The sequence below is a fragment of the Trichosurus vulpecula genome, chromosome 1 (genome assembly GCF_011100635.1).
Source record: "Trichosurus vulpecula isolate mTriVul1 chromosome 1, mTriVul1.pri, whole genome shotgun sequence".
NCBI classification, from domain to species: domain Eukaryota; kingdom Metazoa; phylum Chordata; class Mammalia; order Diprotodontia; family Phalangeridae; genus Trichosurus; species Trichosurus vulpecula.
Window position 1 is genome coordinate 523,301,220 of NC_050573.1, and position 15,900 is coordinate 523,317,119.

Below are 15,900 nucleotides of genomic sequence, written 5' to 3' on the forward strand. Positions count from 1 at the left end.
TAGCAGGGGCCTAATGTTTGCGATTAATTGAAATGTATATATCTACAAATTCCTAGGACTCTAATTTTTTCTAGGATACATGAAACTGGTCCATTGATACTTTTTAGTGGCAAAACCAAGTCAGTGGATTCAGTGGTTGGTACAGACCTGAGGTGTTACCAGTTTGATAGCAGCTTAAAAGTGCTACTATGTACAAAGGAAATAATAAAACTATTATAAATCGGCTAAGTACAAATCTGAAAGAGTAAGTTCTGAGCAAAGCATCAGCAAAGAAGGAAAATGTAGAAAGGACAAATATAGAAGAGATAGGCTTGACCTCTGAGCAGTCAACTGTGAAGCTAAATGTGAATGTGTAAAAGTTTTATCTGCAGTTTTGAGAAGATAGCTATCTAAATACATCAAAATACCTTACATATCTTACATGTTAACACGTATATATTGTACTTGCTGTACCTTTGACCCATAACAGTTCAGCATACTGTGATGCTGTTTCCCAGTAAGGAAAATCTATAAATAGATTTATCTGCCCCACCTACAATAGCTCCTGTAAAAGACCACATCTTACAAAGCAGTAATTTTTTAAAAAGGCTTTAATCAAAATCATAAAAATTGTTGCAATTAAACTTTCCATAGGCCCATTTTCCCTGAAAATTGCATTTGATAGTTTCACAGAGTTTCAACAGCATATTCAATTACATGGTGGTTTCCTTCACATTCCAACAGCACCTAAGCAATAAGGAGGCATAATACAACATGAAGTATAACATACATACAGGTGAGATATAACATTTTCTTGCCAACTGGGTTATCAATTAAAACAGATAACCTGTGGCTCTGACTTAAGTGTCCTGTGAAGTTGTACTCAGTGTTGTTAAATTAAACTTGACACCCCAAGCAGAAATAGACCCTAATCTAAATGAGCACCTGACTCGGACTCTTTGTATCCTTCCTTTGAACTGCTGTTTACTTCTTACTGCTTGGACCAGCGTGAGGCAAAAATCAAGTTTCCTATAAGGACTGACTACTGTATCATAGGCATTCCTTCTGAATTCAGCAGAAAGCCAGGTTTTAAGTGACCTAAGAGACCTTTCCTACTTACTCAGGTCACTTAGGTCACTTACTCAGGTCAGAGACCACAGAAGGCCACTTGTCTTTCAAAAACATCATTAACAACCAAGCCTTTAACAAATGGGCTTGTTGAGTTCAATGACAGGCATGTGACACCAGCTGAGGGCATCACCCTCAGAGGCACCAAATAGCATATTTCTTTTAAAAAAGAAAACAAAATAATAGGGAAACTAGCAACCCCTAACCCTCAAAAAATTTTTTAGAAAAGAAAAACCCTTCAGCCAGCCTCTAACCCTAGTTTTGTCAACATTGGCATTAAACAAGTCACAGATCCAAGGGACGGTGGTGGGATGAGCTCTCCCCAGCACAATAGCCACGGGGGAGAAAAATGGCTCCTCAGGCGAACTGTCTTTGGTGAGCACACATCACTGTCCACTGAGAAAAGCCAAGTGTCCTTTGGTGCATCTGTTGGCATAATGTCCTTTTTCACCACACTAGAAACAGCAGGAAGAAAGAATATTTTCAAATTCTGATACATCCATAAATATCAAACAGGGCCATTTAAATATTTTTAGACTTTTTTCAGTAGGAAAGGAATTTAGAAGGGACAGAATGGTGGAGGGAAAGTCCCAAACATCGTGGAAAATATTTGAGGAGATAAAACCAAGAGCCTGTGGGATCTGTTCCTACCTCTATTACCTTCTTCAGGATGGGCCAATGACTTACCTGAGGCCCAGGAGATCAAATCAAAAAGTTCTTGGCTGGATAAGATGGGGAAGAGACTACAAAATGTGAGGAGCCACCAGGGACTGAAAAAAAAAGACTTGACACATGTTGAGCCGACGGTGACCCAAGAACAAGCCCTCTCTTCATACATTGGGAAAGCTAGCTTTCCTCTTAACTCTTCTGGCTAGCTGAAGAAAAACCACAACTGTGAGGCAGAGGGGGATGTGCTCTCCCCCTTCCTCCAAACTAGTTTACCTTCTAGAAGAAAGTTGGTTCTTGTTGGACCTTGCCTGAACACCAAATAACTACCACATTATACTGCTTAAAATCCCCAACCTGGGTCCCCTCTAATAAGTGACTTTTCACTGTGAAAGGGATGAAAAACAGATGGAAGGAGTTAGGAGATGCTTGGATCAGTGAGCCTAGTAGAGTCAGTATTCACAGGCTCACTAATTTGTGCCTTACTGAGGGCCTCATTTTCACTCTCATCTCCCTTCACACTACTGCCAGACTTACTTTTTCATGCATCAGATCTGGTCATGTCATCGCTCTTCTCAACTTCTTATGAGGCTCCCTTCTGCCTACCAAGTAAGGTTCAAGCCCCAAAGGCTGGCACTGCACCTGCTCACTGTACTACTTCCCCTCAAGAATGGTATATTCCAGCCAAGCCAGGCTCCCTGCTCCCAGAGACCCGGCACTTTCCTGGCTCTATGTCTTGTGTTTATTCACCATACCTCTTCTTCATTTACTAAATTCTTGTCAATCTTTTAAAGCACAACCCGGGCCAACTCTTCCTGATCCTGCATACCCCCATCCCACCACATTGGTCATGACCCTTCCCGACTTCAGACTTCATACAGCGCTTAGCTTGTACTACTTAGATATTACCCTGCATTAGTTATTCACATGTGTTACACACCTCCAGCTAAACTGAGCTCCATGAGGGCAGGGATGTCTTAACTAAACAGTATATTCCCTCAGAGCCCCGGCACGACACCGTACCAAGCAGGCACCTAATAAATGATATTAAAACTCAGCAAAGACAAACGTTTCTTTGAAGGTGATAGCAGAGCAGATCGAGGGGACCCAAATTTGGGTCCCAATTTTGTCATTACCTAGCTGATACAACCTTAAGCCATTTACTTCCTTCCCCGTATGAGCCTCAGTTTCCCAATCTGTACAAGGAAGAGGCTGAAGATGAGCTCTAAGGGCCTCTATAATTCTAACATGACTGAATCAAAACAAATCAATTTTGGCCTAGTAGTTTGGAGGTCATCAATAATCCTCACATTTGAATATGATGCTGCAAAGCTGACGGCAGTCATGTTAATTCTGTCCCCACGCCTCCTGATAAACTACTGCAAAAGCAACTACATTTCCCAAGCATGCTCAAGATGCCCCCAACCTTCCTTACCTTGTAACACGTGACCTGCTCCAACGGCCGGGGTCCCCTGTTGCCCACGTTGTTGTTTTGAGACTGCATGACCCCAATGACCTGCGGGGTTCTCTGCTGATTGGGAGAAGAGTTCTGACTCGTTAACTGGATCAAGGAGGACGACCTTTGTAATGGTGGATTGTTATTTTGCTGGAAAGAGTTACACAACACGGTTTTACTGAGGAAAACTCGTGCACATGTACTTTTCAAAAGGGGGGAGGGAAGGGATAAAAAGGATGGGACTTCTCCAAGGCTGAAGCCAGCAGGGAGAAGGACTTCCTCTGCTGGCAGGCTCAGTGGAGCAGGCAAAAGAAAAAAAGGAAAAAAAAAACTGGTGAAATGAGTTCCTCAACCATACACACAAAATCACGACATGCAAAAAAAGCCAAGACAAAGGATGTCTCCAGGACCAACTAGGATTGTAAGTCATTTCTGGAGTTCTGGTTTTAAATTGAGATTAACATAGCAGATGGTTATTAGGCCATGCGCTGTAAGGGGGAAAAAAACTAGATGGGGGGGACAGGGTGGAGAGGTTACCACTAAATTACTGTGCAACCTCAGACAGGTTATACATAACCACCCCTGGGAACCCCTAATCTATAAAATGAAAGGGGTTGGACCAGATGATATAAGGTCCCTCAAGCTCTGACATTTTACAGTTCTATACTGACAGACTGACAGTGTTTTTGACCAGGGCTTTATATGAAAATTCCATATCTTCGAGAAGTCACTTGAAGGGTAAAATGAGGCCCGAGGGAGAGAAGCCCGAAAATGCATGGATCTCTGACAAGAAGTTCTTGGGTTGGTTCTGTGCATTTTACAGAGGGAATTCCAGCATTAGAAAGGCCCCTCAAGGTCATCCAAGCTATTCACCCACTAGAATAACCACCCCTAAGCCAAGGATCTCCAATTTTTTCCCAATAAGGAAAAACTGATTTCCAAATCTAATGATTGCTACAAGAAGGTTAGGGAGTATTAAGAGCACAGATCACAGATAAAGGTGGAAGCAGCCAACCAACTCTATTTTCAGATCCCCTAGAAGCTGTAAAGAGAGGGCACATTGGCACAAGAGCCAAACTGGAGAACAACCAAATTAAGATTTCAAGATCAAATGTGTTCATCAACCTACAGAGATCTACCCCCTAAGCCATCCTGGCCAGACAGCCACGTGAGCCTGAAAAGATCCTTACAGAACGATATTTCACAACTTTCCTTTGTTCCATTATCAAATACAGTGTCCCACTACCCTCTCCAGACACATGCGTACACACACACACACACACACTCCTATTAGACGGCCAAACAAATCTTGTAAGTTTTATTCTTCTTTCTAGCTTCTCTCACGTGCTCAGACTAGATGAGGGGAAAATTCAAGGAGAAAATCAGTTATTTGTATTTCTTGACTTTAGCCTATCTCTCTGTACTCCCGCTGATGCCACCAAGTTCTTCTCTGCTCACAAACCCTGGTACCTCAGTTATTTCTGTTTTCAGGCAGGAACACAAGTTTCCAGGCCTGAACACAAAGGCAAGCCATGAGACTAACAGTTAGCCCTTACTGAGATTGCTGACATAAAAACAACCCCAATACCACACCATTTCAGGCTCTACAAACTGGTTGGGGGAAAACTGAAGACTTTTTTCCTCTAACTCACACATCATCCTCTCAACCTAAAGTGCCCCAACCCTATGCATAGTAAGATTGAGGAACAGCACATTTCCTTCATGTTCCCATGAAGCAGTTTCTAAATCTCATTACGAGGTGACTTTGAGGAGACAATGCTGCTACCCTAGAGTAAGGCCTGAGGGGTACAGTACCTTTGTCTGAGGCTGTGTCTGCTGAGGCAGGGGTGGCTGTTCCGTGGTCCCCATGGGCAACTCAAATCGAGGGCTGGTTAACCGACACAAATACAGAAACACAGAGAAAAGTAAACAATTCAATGCTAAAGCTTGGATCTTTGGACAGTCCCATCAGTAGGGTAATCAACTCTTCCTCCCAGTCTGGGCTCAGTGGCCAAGATGCTCGAGTGCATTAAGAGAGGCCATATGAAGGATCCCCTTCTCTGCCCCTCCTACCATTCCTTCAAGATCCTCTTCAAGCTCTACCTCCTTGGATGACTTTGGCCACAGATATCCTCGTCCTCAGACCTCCCACTTACTATCTGAATCACTCATTAGGTATTTACTGGTTTTTTCATATATGTGCATCTTCATTCTCTGCCTACACTGTGATAAGCTCCTTGAACTCTTCTTTTTTGTATCTTCTCCAAAGCCTAACCTTAGAAATAATTCTTAGTAGCATGGTCTAGTGTAATGAGCACTCAAATCAGCAGAAACCTGGCCTGAAATCCCATAAGACAAGTGAGTATGGGCTTGTAAAGGTGAGAGTGTAAAATGAAAGAGTTATCATGAGGATCAAGTGAGGTGTGTGAAAAGTGTGAGTACAAAGCACTCGATAAACATCAGCTACTATTGTGGCCAGTACCCTAGAAATCCTTCTGGTGACACCCAAAGAGCCAAGAGCCCATAGTCCACCTTGACAACTACAGGGCGATTATCTTCATCAGGTGGAGATAAACTGGAAAAGGGAGGGATGGAGGGGAAGGGTAGGGAATAAGGGAGATGCCTCTAGACACTGGCATGCTAAAAGAACACCTGGGAGATGCCTCTGGGACTCTGAAGGCTCAGTCCTTTGTCTTTCACCACTGTGCCCACTAAGAACAGGGTCCTGTAGGATTTCACTAGCTCTCAGTTCATCGATCCCCCAAATAACTCTATTCAAAATGTGAAATAGGTGAAATCTTTTTTTCAGCATCATAAGCCTCCTCTCTTGGAGTCCCAGCCCCGGGTAGCAGTCCATGTTCCATAAGCTGCTCCTAGCGAGTGCTCAAAAACAGGTTTAATAAGTACCTCCCTCCCCTCTGCAGAGGTAGGAAATTATGGGTGATAGATGCTGATGCACTGGTTGGTACTGCTAAGCTGCTTCTTCCCCTTGGGAGTGGAGAGAGGAGGTATATATTCAGAAATGAAGGCAATGTAAAAACAAAAGGTATCCAGGACATTTACAATTTAACAGGATACCAAAGCCATACTCCAAAGGCAATAGGCTAAAAAGGTCAAATTTCCAGCACACAGCCAAGGATGGTGGGGCTAGTACCTAGAACCGGGAGGCTCTGTGCTCCTGATATCATACCACGTAGAGAGCTAGCTAGCCACGTGTGTGTAAGGTGGATCCTGTCCCAAACATTCCACCTGTAAATATTTTTAAAAGAAATTCTAGTGCTATACTGCCACGAAAGGACTGATCAAAATGGGCACGGAAACCCTTCAAGTCCCCCCAAGATAGACCACTGCTAACGTCTAAAGTACCTGAACCAAAGGTGTCTGATCTTATCTACCTTTCTCTCTAACATCTAGCACGGTACATGGCACAAACTCTCCTGGGAGATCTAAGCTCCACAGCTTCTTCGACTCCATCAGTGAGCTCCCAGGCACTAAGCCTTTGGGCAGATGTTCAATGACCACTTGTAGGAAATTTTGTAGGGGAACTCTCAGTAAGGTTGAATGGGATCAACTCTTAGCTCCAGTGATTTGGCCAAGATTTTGGAATTCTCTCTTCATGATCAGTTTTAATTCAGACAAGTAAGCAAATTTCAGTCTAAACTGGGGTTTGACTATTGGGTCAAGACACGTAGGGGAGGGAGGGAATGAAGATGAGAAAATACTCACTGCATGAATTTACAGGAAGGCCCTTCTGGACAGAATCCGACAAGGTAATTCACACAAATGACTCTCCTGGTATGCCTGTGCCTGCAGAGGGGACCTGAAAAATCAAGTAGGACAGAGTCCAGCATTCCGCCAAGTGCAAACTGGGGTGCTCCCAAGACCAAGACCAGTCCTAGAAAGACCCTGAGTAAGTCTCACTGACCATCTCTCCTTCCCCCCAGAAGGCAATGAAACATCCAAGGGCAACAGTAATCTTAGTGTATGCCATACATGCAAGAGGAGGATGGAGTTACTACTAAGCAACCAGTACGGGTTGTTTTGTTACTTGTGTTCATTTTATGGACATGAGCAATATGAGCCTTTCATATCTTTTCCAGCACCCCAATCAATGCCTGGCCATTTGCCTTTTTCATTTCGATTCAATTAGCATTTATTAAGTTTCTATTCTAGGCCATGGATAATACAAAGACTAAACGTAAATCAGTCTTTACCCTCGAGGAGCTTCCGTTCTACTTCTCTGTTTTCCAAGGGTTTTCTCTGAAATCTTACGTATTTTATTTTATGCATCTAAAAATTTTTTTCTAAAAGGGGTCCATGACACACAAAAAACTAAGCACTGCACCAGGTGGATAAATTTAAACAAACAAACAAATACAATTTGAGGAAGGAGAGAACACAGACAACCAGAAAGTTCAGGAAAGGCTCCCTGCAGAAGTGGCACCAGAGGAAGCTTTTAAGGAAACTAATGAATGAGAGGTGGCAGTAAGGAGGGCTGGACCCTGGGGGGAAGCATCCTGTGCAAGGCGCTAAAGCATGGAAAGCAAAAGGAGAATGCCAAGGTTAGGAAACAGCAAGTAGGGCCAGTTTAGCTGGCTGGAAAATAAATCCGGAAAAATAGGCTGGAGCTAACCTGTAAAGGACCTTAAATGCCTAACAAAGGAGCTTGTATTTTATCCTAGAGGCATCAGAGAGTCAACAAAGGTCCTTAAAGAAGCAAGTGACACAGTCGGACTTGTATTTAGAAAGATAATTTGGACAGCTATGTGGGAGAGGGACAGAGCTGAAAGCAAGGAGACCAATAGAGGGCATTACAATAATTAGGAGGGTCTGAACCAGGGTGCTGGCCAGGACAGTGGAAAGAAAGAAGTCAGAATTAACAAGACTGCCTGGAAATAGGGGGTGAGAGAGAATCCAGAGTCCAGGATGATTCTGAGGGTTTAAACCTGGGCAGCTGGCAGATACGTCTGCCAAGGATGAACCCCAAATGGGTGAGGCAGAACAGAAACCACAAGCTACATATCCCCAAACTGATTAGAGAGGGGACTAGGGAAGGATGCCCAAAACAATCAATACCACCTGCTGAATCAGTTGCATTCATATAGGGTGTAAATGAATGAGTCTTGCTCTGAAGTCTGAACTGTAGGCCCAAGTTTTTAGCCTATCACTTCTGCCCCACCTGTGCAAGGGCTGCTATTAACCCTGAAAACTCCTTCCCTGCCCTTAGACCAGGTTAATGCCACCAACCAGCAGAGGGTATGGTAGGGCAAAGGTTGCTACCTTTATCTTTTACCAGAGCAAATTCATGTCTCCATGGACTTACCATGTTTGCAGAAGCCTCGGTCATACCAAGGGCAATCTTTGATCTTGGATTCCGGGTCGATGTGGAGAAAGGGACATTCTTTGTTACTGCACTCCCCTAAGCAGAAGTCCAAACACAGGTATGTCAGACAGCTCAAAATCACAGAGTGAGAAAATGGGAAAAGAGCTATAAATGGCAAAGAACTGAAGAGTCCCCGAGAATAATCAAGGTTGGCTTGCAAAAGAGCATGAGCTACTTTCTGTCTCTCAGCCACTAGGCCCACTCTTATTTCCACAAACATGAACACCCACCTCATGCTTTGCCTCAGGCCTAAGTTCCCCTGGGGGCCTACACTCACTGTGTGAGGTAGGAAAAGGCTCCTAGCCATCTGCTGCTGCTCCACTGCCTCTGTTAAGCTGCAACCCCTGCTGGAAGGGAACTTGGTCCATGTGGTCAATGCTCAAATAGAAGGCAAGAACTTGGAACTCCTAGATCCAATTTCCATCTGCTACCACTATGTATTTTTTCACCACTGTGAAAGAAGACACCTGAGTCTATCCCTATGTAAAATGAGGATTGCACTGGCTCTGAAAAAATGATCATCATAGATAACTTCTACAATTTTTTTGGACTTTATGTCTCTTCAGGCATTGTGATACATAATTATTCACATTTAAAGCATACTGCCTCCTCTGATGATAAATTAAAACTTCCTAAGGCTGAGCTGGCATTTAGATCTACCCCACAGCTCTCCAAACCCAGCACTGGGCCATCAATGGGAAAGGAAAAGGAAGGGAGATAAACCTTTATGAATCTCTCTCCATTCTAAAGGGATTCCATCTGCCCTGGCCTTTCAGCTCAGACCCTACCAACAACAGAAACTGTACTTGGGAAACCCATCTCTGGAAAGACAGTCCAATGGAACAAGACATTCACACATTTGCAAAATATTCCTCTACCAAAGACCCAATGGCAGCCCAGAATGCTGTGCATTCCCACTAGCACTAGCGAGCTATCTTTATGGCCTATGGCAATTATAGTGCGCTATGATGTATCTCTGGAATAGAGACCACATAGTGCCACTTGTCATTTCAGCATTCTCTCAAAAACAAGTACCAGGAGGGCTTTGCCATTCAATGGCCACAAGCCCTCATGTTCCTGGCCACCGGTCAAGTAAACTGAGTTCACAGGGCAGGTAACCTTTAGAGTCCTCCAAAGTCCTTCCAGGTGCTGAGACACCAGGGACTGAGCATCAGGTGGAAGAAAACAATCAAAACGCTAACTGGGTCCAATTAATTGCTGCTTCAGAAAAATGAGATTTCATGGGAGTGGCAGACACTAGTATTAGTGGGACAGATAACCCACAAAGTGGTAACCCAAGTCAGTAAGGCACTAGCCAAGTTTCTACTACAAAGCAGTTTAGGACTAAGTGCGGTCCCAGCTTTGGCACTCTGACCAATTTGCTGTGACTCTGGGCAAGGCATTAAGCTTTCTGACTCAGTTCTCCCACCAACAGTGACTCCAAAAGGCTACTGAAGCCCATACTGATTTGAGGGGTGAGGGTTCAAAGAGACACAGAATGGGAGGCTGAGTGGCCTTGGGCTCCTGTGTCTGGCCTGGCCACACCCTTTACCGAATTTGGAGTAGAAGTAACACTCAGGCATCTTGGTCATATCATACTCATGCAGGAATTCGCACTGGTCTCCCTTCTTGCACAGTCCTCGAAGCCAATGTTTGCACACAACAGTCTTCTCGCCACTAATGTGACGGAACGGGCACATCCCCCCTGCCAAACGAGACCAAGACATTAGTGGGTGGGGTGTGCTACACCCTCCTCCAGATCCAGCCAACATGCTGACTCAAGGGCAATGCCAAATGATCCTAAAGGAGCTCCAAGCTTTGTTGAGATCACACCCATCTCCTTTTCACTTTTCCTCAAAGGATTTTGGTGTACAGGAAAGAGAGGGCAGTGGAGTGGGAGGAATCAGAGGGTCTGGCTCTGCTGCTAAGTCACCTGGGTACGTCCCTTAACTTCTGGATCTTACTTCTGTCATTAGTAAAAGGGGAATGATGCTCACCCTACCTACCTCAAAGGGCTGTCGTGAGGATCAAATGAGATTACAAGAAAAAGCACTTGGAAGAGCACAAGATGCTACTATGGAAGTGGGTTAATAACAGGATTTTGCCAGGTTGTATTAGATAACACACAACTCTTTCCATATGACAAGAAAGGCTATCCATCAGGATTCAGTACCTAAAGATGGAGCCAAAACTCCATCTACTTCAGGCCAGAGAACCTGTCCAGTTCAGTCAGCATGTCCTTAGTTACATCTCGTGTTTAGGGTTAGTGGCCTGCCTCTTAGAGAACAGCACAAGGTTAATCCAAAGAGCAATAAGCTTAACAGATCAGAACTGGATCTAGTCCCTAATGTACCCAATCACTCAGGGAACCAGAATGAGGGTGGCAAAAAAAGAGTATGTACAAGAGATTGCATCACCTGCTTGTTTCTGTCCCTTGCTATGCCTCCCTCAGAGGGCAGACTAGCAAGTCTAAACCTGGGGACAGGGAAATAAATGGCCCAGGACCTCTTACCTTTTCCACAGGCAGCTTTCAAAAAAAATTCACAAACAGCAGCCCCCGATTCTGTGAAGAGAAATACCAAATAATGTTTATCTGACAATACGTCAAAGGCCATTTGCCAAAACCTCCCTCTTTTTCCTTCTCTACATCCAAAACCCTTTGAAATCACTTCTCGTTCTTTCCTCATTCCTCCTGAAATACAGATTCCAGTTATCTAATGAACAGGTAATCCTTCTCCTTGCCACTTCAAACCTCCTACGTTCATCTTTGGTCCCCATCCTTTCCTGTGCCCCCACAATCATTCCCCCTCTCTCCCTATCCATCCTTACTGTCCACTAGTCAAGTCTCCCCTTTATTAACAAACTCTAACGTGATCTTATCACCCCCTCAAGTTATCACCCTATACTCCCCCTCCCTTACACAGCCAAGCTCCTAGACAAAGCTGTCTAGTATTGTCGCCTCCATTTCCTTCCTCTCGTTCCTCTAGACTTTGCGAACTGGCTCCTGATGTCTTCACTCAAATGAACATGCTCTCTCCAAAGCTTCCAATGATCCCTTCGTTACAAAGTCTAATGGTTTTTTCTCAATCTTGAGGTCTCCTGATCTCTCTTTGCAGTGTCTGTCACTGTTGACCACTCTCTCCTAGAAAATGGCTCCTCTTTCAGTTTTAATGACATTGTTTTCTCTTCATTTTTCTCCTCTCTGACCACAATCTCAGTCTATTTTGCTGGATCATCATCTATATCCCACCCTCTGACTGATGTGACCTCATCAACTCCCATGGGTTTAACTATTATCTCTTTCCCAAACATTTCAAAACAGACGTCCAGAAGACATCTCAAACTCACCACATCCAAACAGAACTCATGATCTTTCCCTCCCAAACTCATCCCTTTCCAAACTTCCCTATTCCTGCTGAGAACACTACTGACCGTCCTTCTAGTCACCCAAGTTCTCAAGCTCTGAATGACTCTGACCCCTCACTACCATACACCTCTCAGCCAAGTACTGTCAATTCTATCTCCACAACATTTCTCACATCTGCCCCCTTCTCTTGACTCAGAGCCATGTTCAGACCCCCAGCATGTCTGCTAGGACTAAATTCAATAGCCCCCCAACTGGTATCTCTGCCTCAAGTCCAGCCCAATTTCCACAAAGCTGCCCAAGTGACATTCCTACAACTCAAGTCCAACCATCAACACTCTCATAAATTCCAGGACTCCCTATAACCTCTAGAATTAAACACAAACTCTTCCATCCAGCATCCTTTCACAACATGGCTCCAACCCACCTTTCCAGACTTCTTATATGTTACTCCTCTTCACTTATTCTATAACCCAGCCAAACTGGCTTTCTTGCTATCTCTTCACCAACTACAGTCTGCCTTTGCAGACTGCCTCCCGAGCCAAGAACACTCTGCTCTCACCTCTGCCTCTCAGAATCCCTCGTTCCCTTCAAAACTCCGCTTATGCTGCCTTCTACACAATGCCTTTCTTGATCCCCTCAGAAGCTAGTGCTTTCCAAAAAAATTACTTTTGATTTACTTTGTATGTACTTTGTATAAATGTACATGCTGGGAGGTGGGGGGGATGGCAAGCTTCATTTCTGTCTCTGTATCCCCAGATCATAGGACATATAGGTACTTAATAAATGTGGGTTAACATTTCATTTTACTCCTTTTCACACTCCCTCTATTCTAGTCAGCTTGGCCTGCTACAGCTGGCTCTGTAAGGGACATTCCACTTCCTATTTCTATAACTTTATACAGAAGGTCACCCACATGTGGAATGCACATAGCCTTCTCACTTCTCTGCCTAGCTGAATCCCTCATTTCCTTCCAAGAGGGCCCAGGTGCCGCCTCTTGAAGTTGAAAGCAGTCCCTTTCCAATGTTAGTGAAGTGCTCTGAATATCAAGAAGTTTTTCTTTATATTGAGTTCGAATCTATCTTTCTGTAACCTAAGTTCACTGTCCTCCTAACAACCTAGACTGCTTTTCTTTCCAAACTTCAAGGGCTTTTTGAAATGGACTTCAATTCCAAAGACACTCTGAAGCTTTTTAAAGTAAGGACTTAGATGTTCAGACATTTTGCTTTGAGGTCTTCTTTAAGTATCAACGAAAAAGTGACCCAGAAATTTAACATTCAAAAGTTAAAGATTAAAGCTGCCACCTTCCATAAAGACTGAAGGTTATATCTGAAATGAACACTAGCATTCTAAACCTCCCAAAGTTTCTCACCCACTACCCCAGACCTAGGGGCAACCTTTGGAGTCTGAAGAATTCACAGGGTTCACACAAAAGAGAAAGTGGTCTGAACTGGGGAATTAAGAAATCATTTAGGCACAGTGTGATAAATCTTAGCCAAGTGTTACTGACGGTCCTGAACAATCAATACATACTTAGGAAGCCTACTATGGTCAAGAAGGTCCTTTGCTATGCACAGTGCGGGGGAGGAGTATAAAACCTGGTCCCTGTCCTAAAGAAGTTCATAGTCTAGATAGAAGAGATTTGTTCCAGACAGATATAAATATAGTAACAACATCAGGCAATTGGTAAGTAGCATAAATAAGAAGTCTTGTTAAGATTTCTGAGCAGGAATCAGTCCCTCCAGGTTAAGAATGGCTCTAACGAGCTGTTTAAACTTAAGGCTTGTGGGGAGAGAGAGTAAAGAAGCTTCTTCTGTTCATCTACTTTGTTTGGGGATGAAGGACGGTTAGAAAGTACAGGTCTTCCTCCTTGAAGTGGAGAGGTATTTAGTACTTTCTGCTGCTCCTCAAGTCTCTGCTTTGCCATCCACAGCAACAGGAAAAGCCGCCCAGCCCAGAACCCCATCACTGAGGTGTCCACTCGAAAGCTACTGTGCAAATTTAAAGTACCATAGACTTAAGGTAGTTCAGAGCTGGAAGGGGTCTCAAAGGTCATCTAGTCTACGCTGTACTTGACCAGGAATCTCCCTCCACTACATCCCCCAAAACTGATCATCAAGTCTCTGCTTTAAAACACCCAGTTGAATAGAAACTCACTACTTCCTGGCCTGGCCCAACCCATGCCACTTTTTGCCACCTCTAATTATTGCAAAGTTTTGCTTTATAAAGGCTGAATCTGTCACTACAGCTCCTGCAAACTCATTCTTCCTAGTCCTGGATCTTTCTTCCAAATGAAAAACACTCAAATACTTGGGAGTCAGCCATCTGTGTTCAAAGTCTTTTCTACCCAGACTAACTACCCCAGTTCTGGGAGTTTCTTCACCATCTTCACTGGTCATCCTCTTCTAGTCAAATTTCAACTTGTTTATCTCCTTCCTAAAGTGTGACACCCATAACTGAACAAAATACCTTCCATATGATTTGGCCATAGGGATGATTTTTTTTTTAACTTAATCATTCAATCACTAAACATTTATTAAGCAGCTTACTATGTACCATGCAGGGCACTATGCACTGAGGATACTAAGAGACAAAAGGATGGAAGACAACATGCAAATAAAGAAACACAAAGCAAGCTACATACAAGATAAATGGGACATAATTAACAGAGGGCAGACACCTAGAATTGAGACTGGTTGGGAAAGGCTTCCTGATAGTAATACTAGTTTCTGGACAGCTTTAATTTAATAAGAGAAAAACTTCTTAACATTGAAGAGAAATCTCTACAAAAGGCAGGGGCGTTTGGAATTTCGTGTCCGGCCACTGCCATTTATTAGCTGTGACTCGGCCAGTCACATCCAACCTTATCTGATGATCGATTTCCTGCCCATAAAATGAAGCTTGTAATAATTATGCTAACTCCTTGCGAGGCTGCTGCAAATATAAATACACAGTAGGAACGCGAGCCACTACGGTTAACATTGGGCTTGTTATCATTCCACCCTATGCTGCTCGTTCTGCCCTTGAGGGCCAATCAAAACGACTGTAATCCCTCCTTCCGCAGCGCCAACCTTTCAAACACTAGAATGCAACTCCAAGCAACACCTCCTCCCCTCGGGTCTTTTCTTCTCCGGTGCAAATATCCCCAATTCCCACGAGTTTGGGGGGCGGTGGATTCCCCGGCCTCGCTGGGCTCGGGACCGCGGAGTAGGAGGAAGAAGGGAAAACTAGCGGGGGGTTGGGGGGAGGGGAAAGGAAGAGAGACAGGAAGTGGGGGTGTTAGGGTGAGCCAAGGGCCAACTTCAGGTGCCTGCCTAGTGCAGCCAGCTGGGCTCCATCTACGCGGAGATCTGTCATTCCTATACGCACTAGAAGACGAGGACACTAGGTTTGGGGTCAGAAGACCCGGGTTCAAGTCCCAGTTTGGGTTCACTCTCTGGCTGCACGACCCTGGGTGAATCCCACCTGTTTTCATTTGGGCCTCGATTGCCCCATCCGTCAAATGGGGGCACCACTCCCGGCCAGGAGAGCCCGTCGCAGCGGTGAGCGTCGGGGGGGAGGAGAGAGGGGAGGGTCGGCCCCAGCGGCCTCACTCACTGTCCATGCCGGGAAAGGGCAGCGGCTGAGCTCCGAGCTGCTGCTCCACTGCGATCTCCAGGTCGAACTTGATGTGGTCCACGCTCGCGATGAGCTCCTGCATCGTGGCGGCTGGCGCGGGCCCTCCGCGGACCCGGATCGTCTTGTTCTTCTTCCTCCTTCTCTCTCTCCTCTACTACAGCCAGGGACCCACGCCCGGCCCGGCCCGCGCTCCCTCTCTCCTCGGATTCTTCTTCGGCCCGAGGCCGGCGCGCCACCCCGCCCCCCTCCCCGCCGCTCTTCTTGCCTCGGCCCGCCCCTCCCCGCCCCCCGCGGGATGCCGGGAGC

General features: G+C 44.9%; 1 protein-coding gene across 3 annotated transcripts; it reads right to left on the reverse strand.

Moving 5' to 3' along the window:
- Positions 1-572: 572 nt before the first annotated feature.
- On the reverse strand, positions 573-15,867 carry CPSF4 (cleavage and polyadenylation specific factor 4). Of its 3 annotated transcripts, none has more exons than XM_036741188.1 (8): positions 15,574-15,867; positions 11,125-11,175; positions 10,165-10,317; positions 8,553-8,648; positions 6,956-7,049; positions 5,045-5,117; positions 3,209-3,304; positions 573-1,562 (listed from the first exon to the last, which is right to left on the reverse strand). In XM_036741188.1, the coding sequence occupies exons 1-8, from the start codon at positions 15,674-15,676 to the stop codon at positions 1,494-1,496; spliced, it is 735 nt and encodes a 244-aa protein (XP_036597083.1). In that variant the 5' UTR covers positions 15,677-15,867; the 3' UTR covers positions 573-1,493. The 3 variants fall into 3 exon arrangements, with proteins under 3 accessions (XP_036597083.1, XP_036597081.1, XP_036597084.1); XM_036741186.1 differs by having other exon boundaries at positions 3,209-3,379; positions 15,574-15,856; XM_036741189.1 differs by having other exon boundaries at positions 1,405-1,562; positions 3,209-3,301; positions 15,574-15,815.
- Positions 15,868-15,900: the final 33 nt, after the last annotated feature.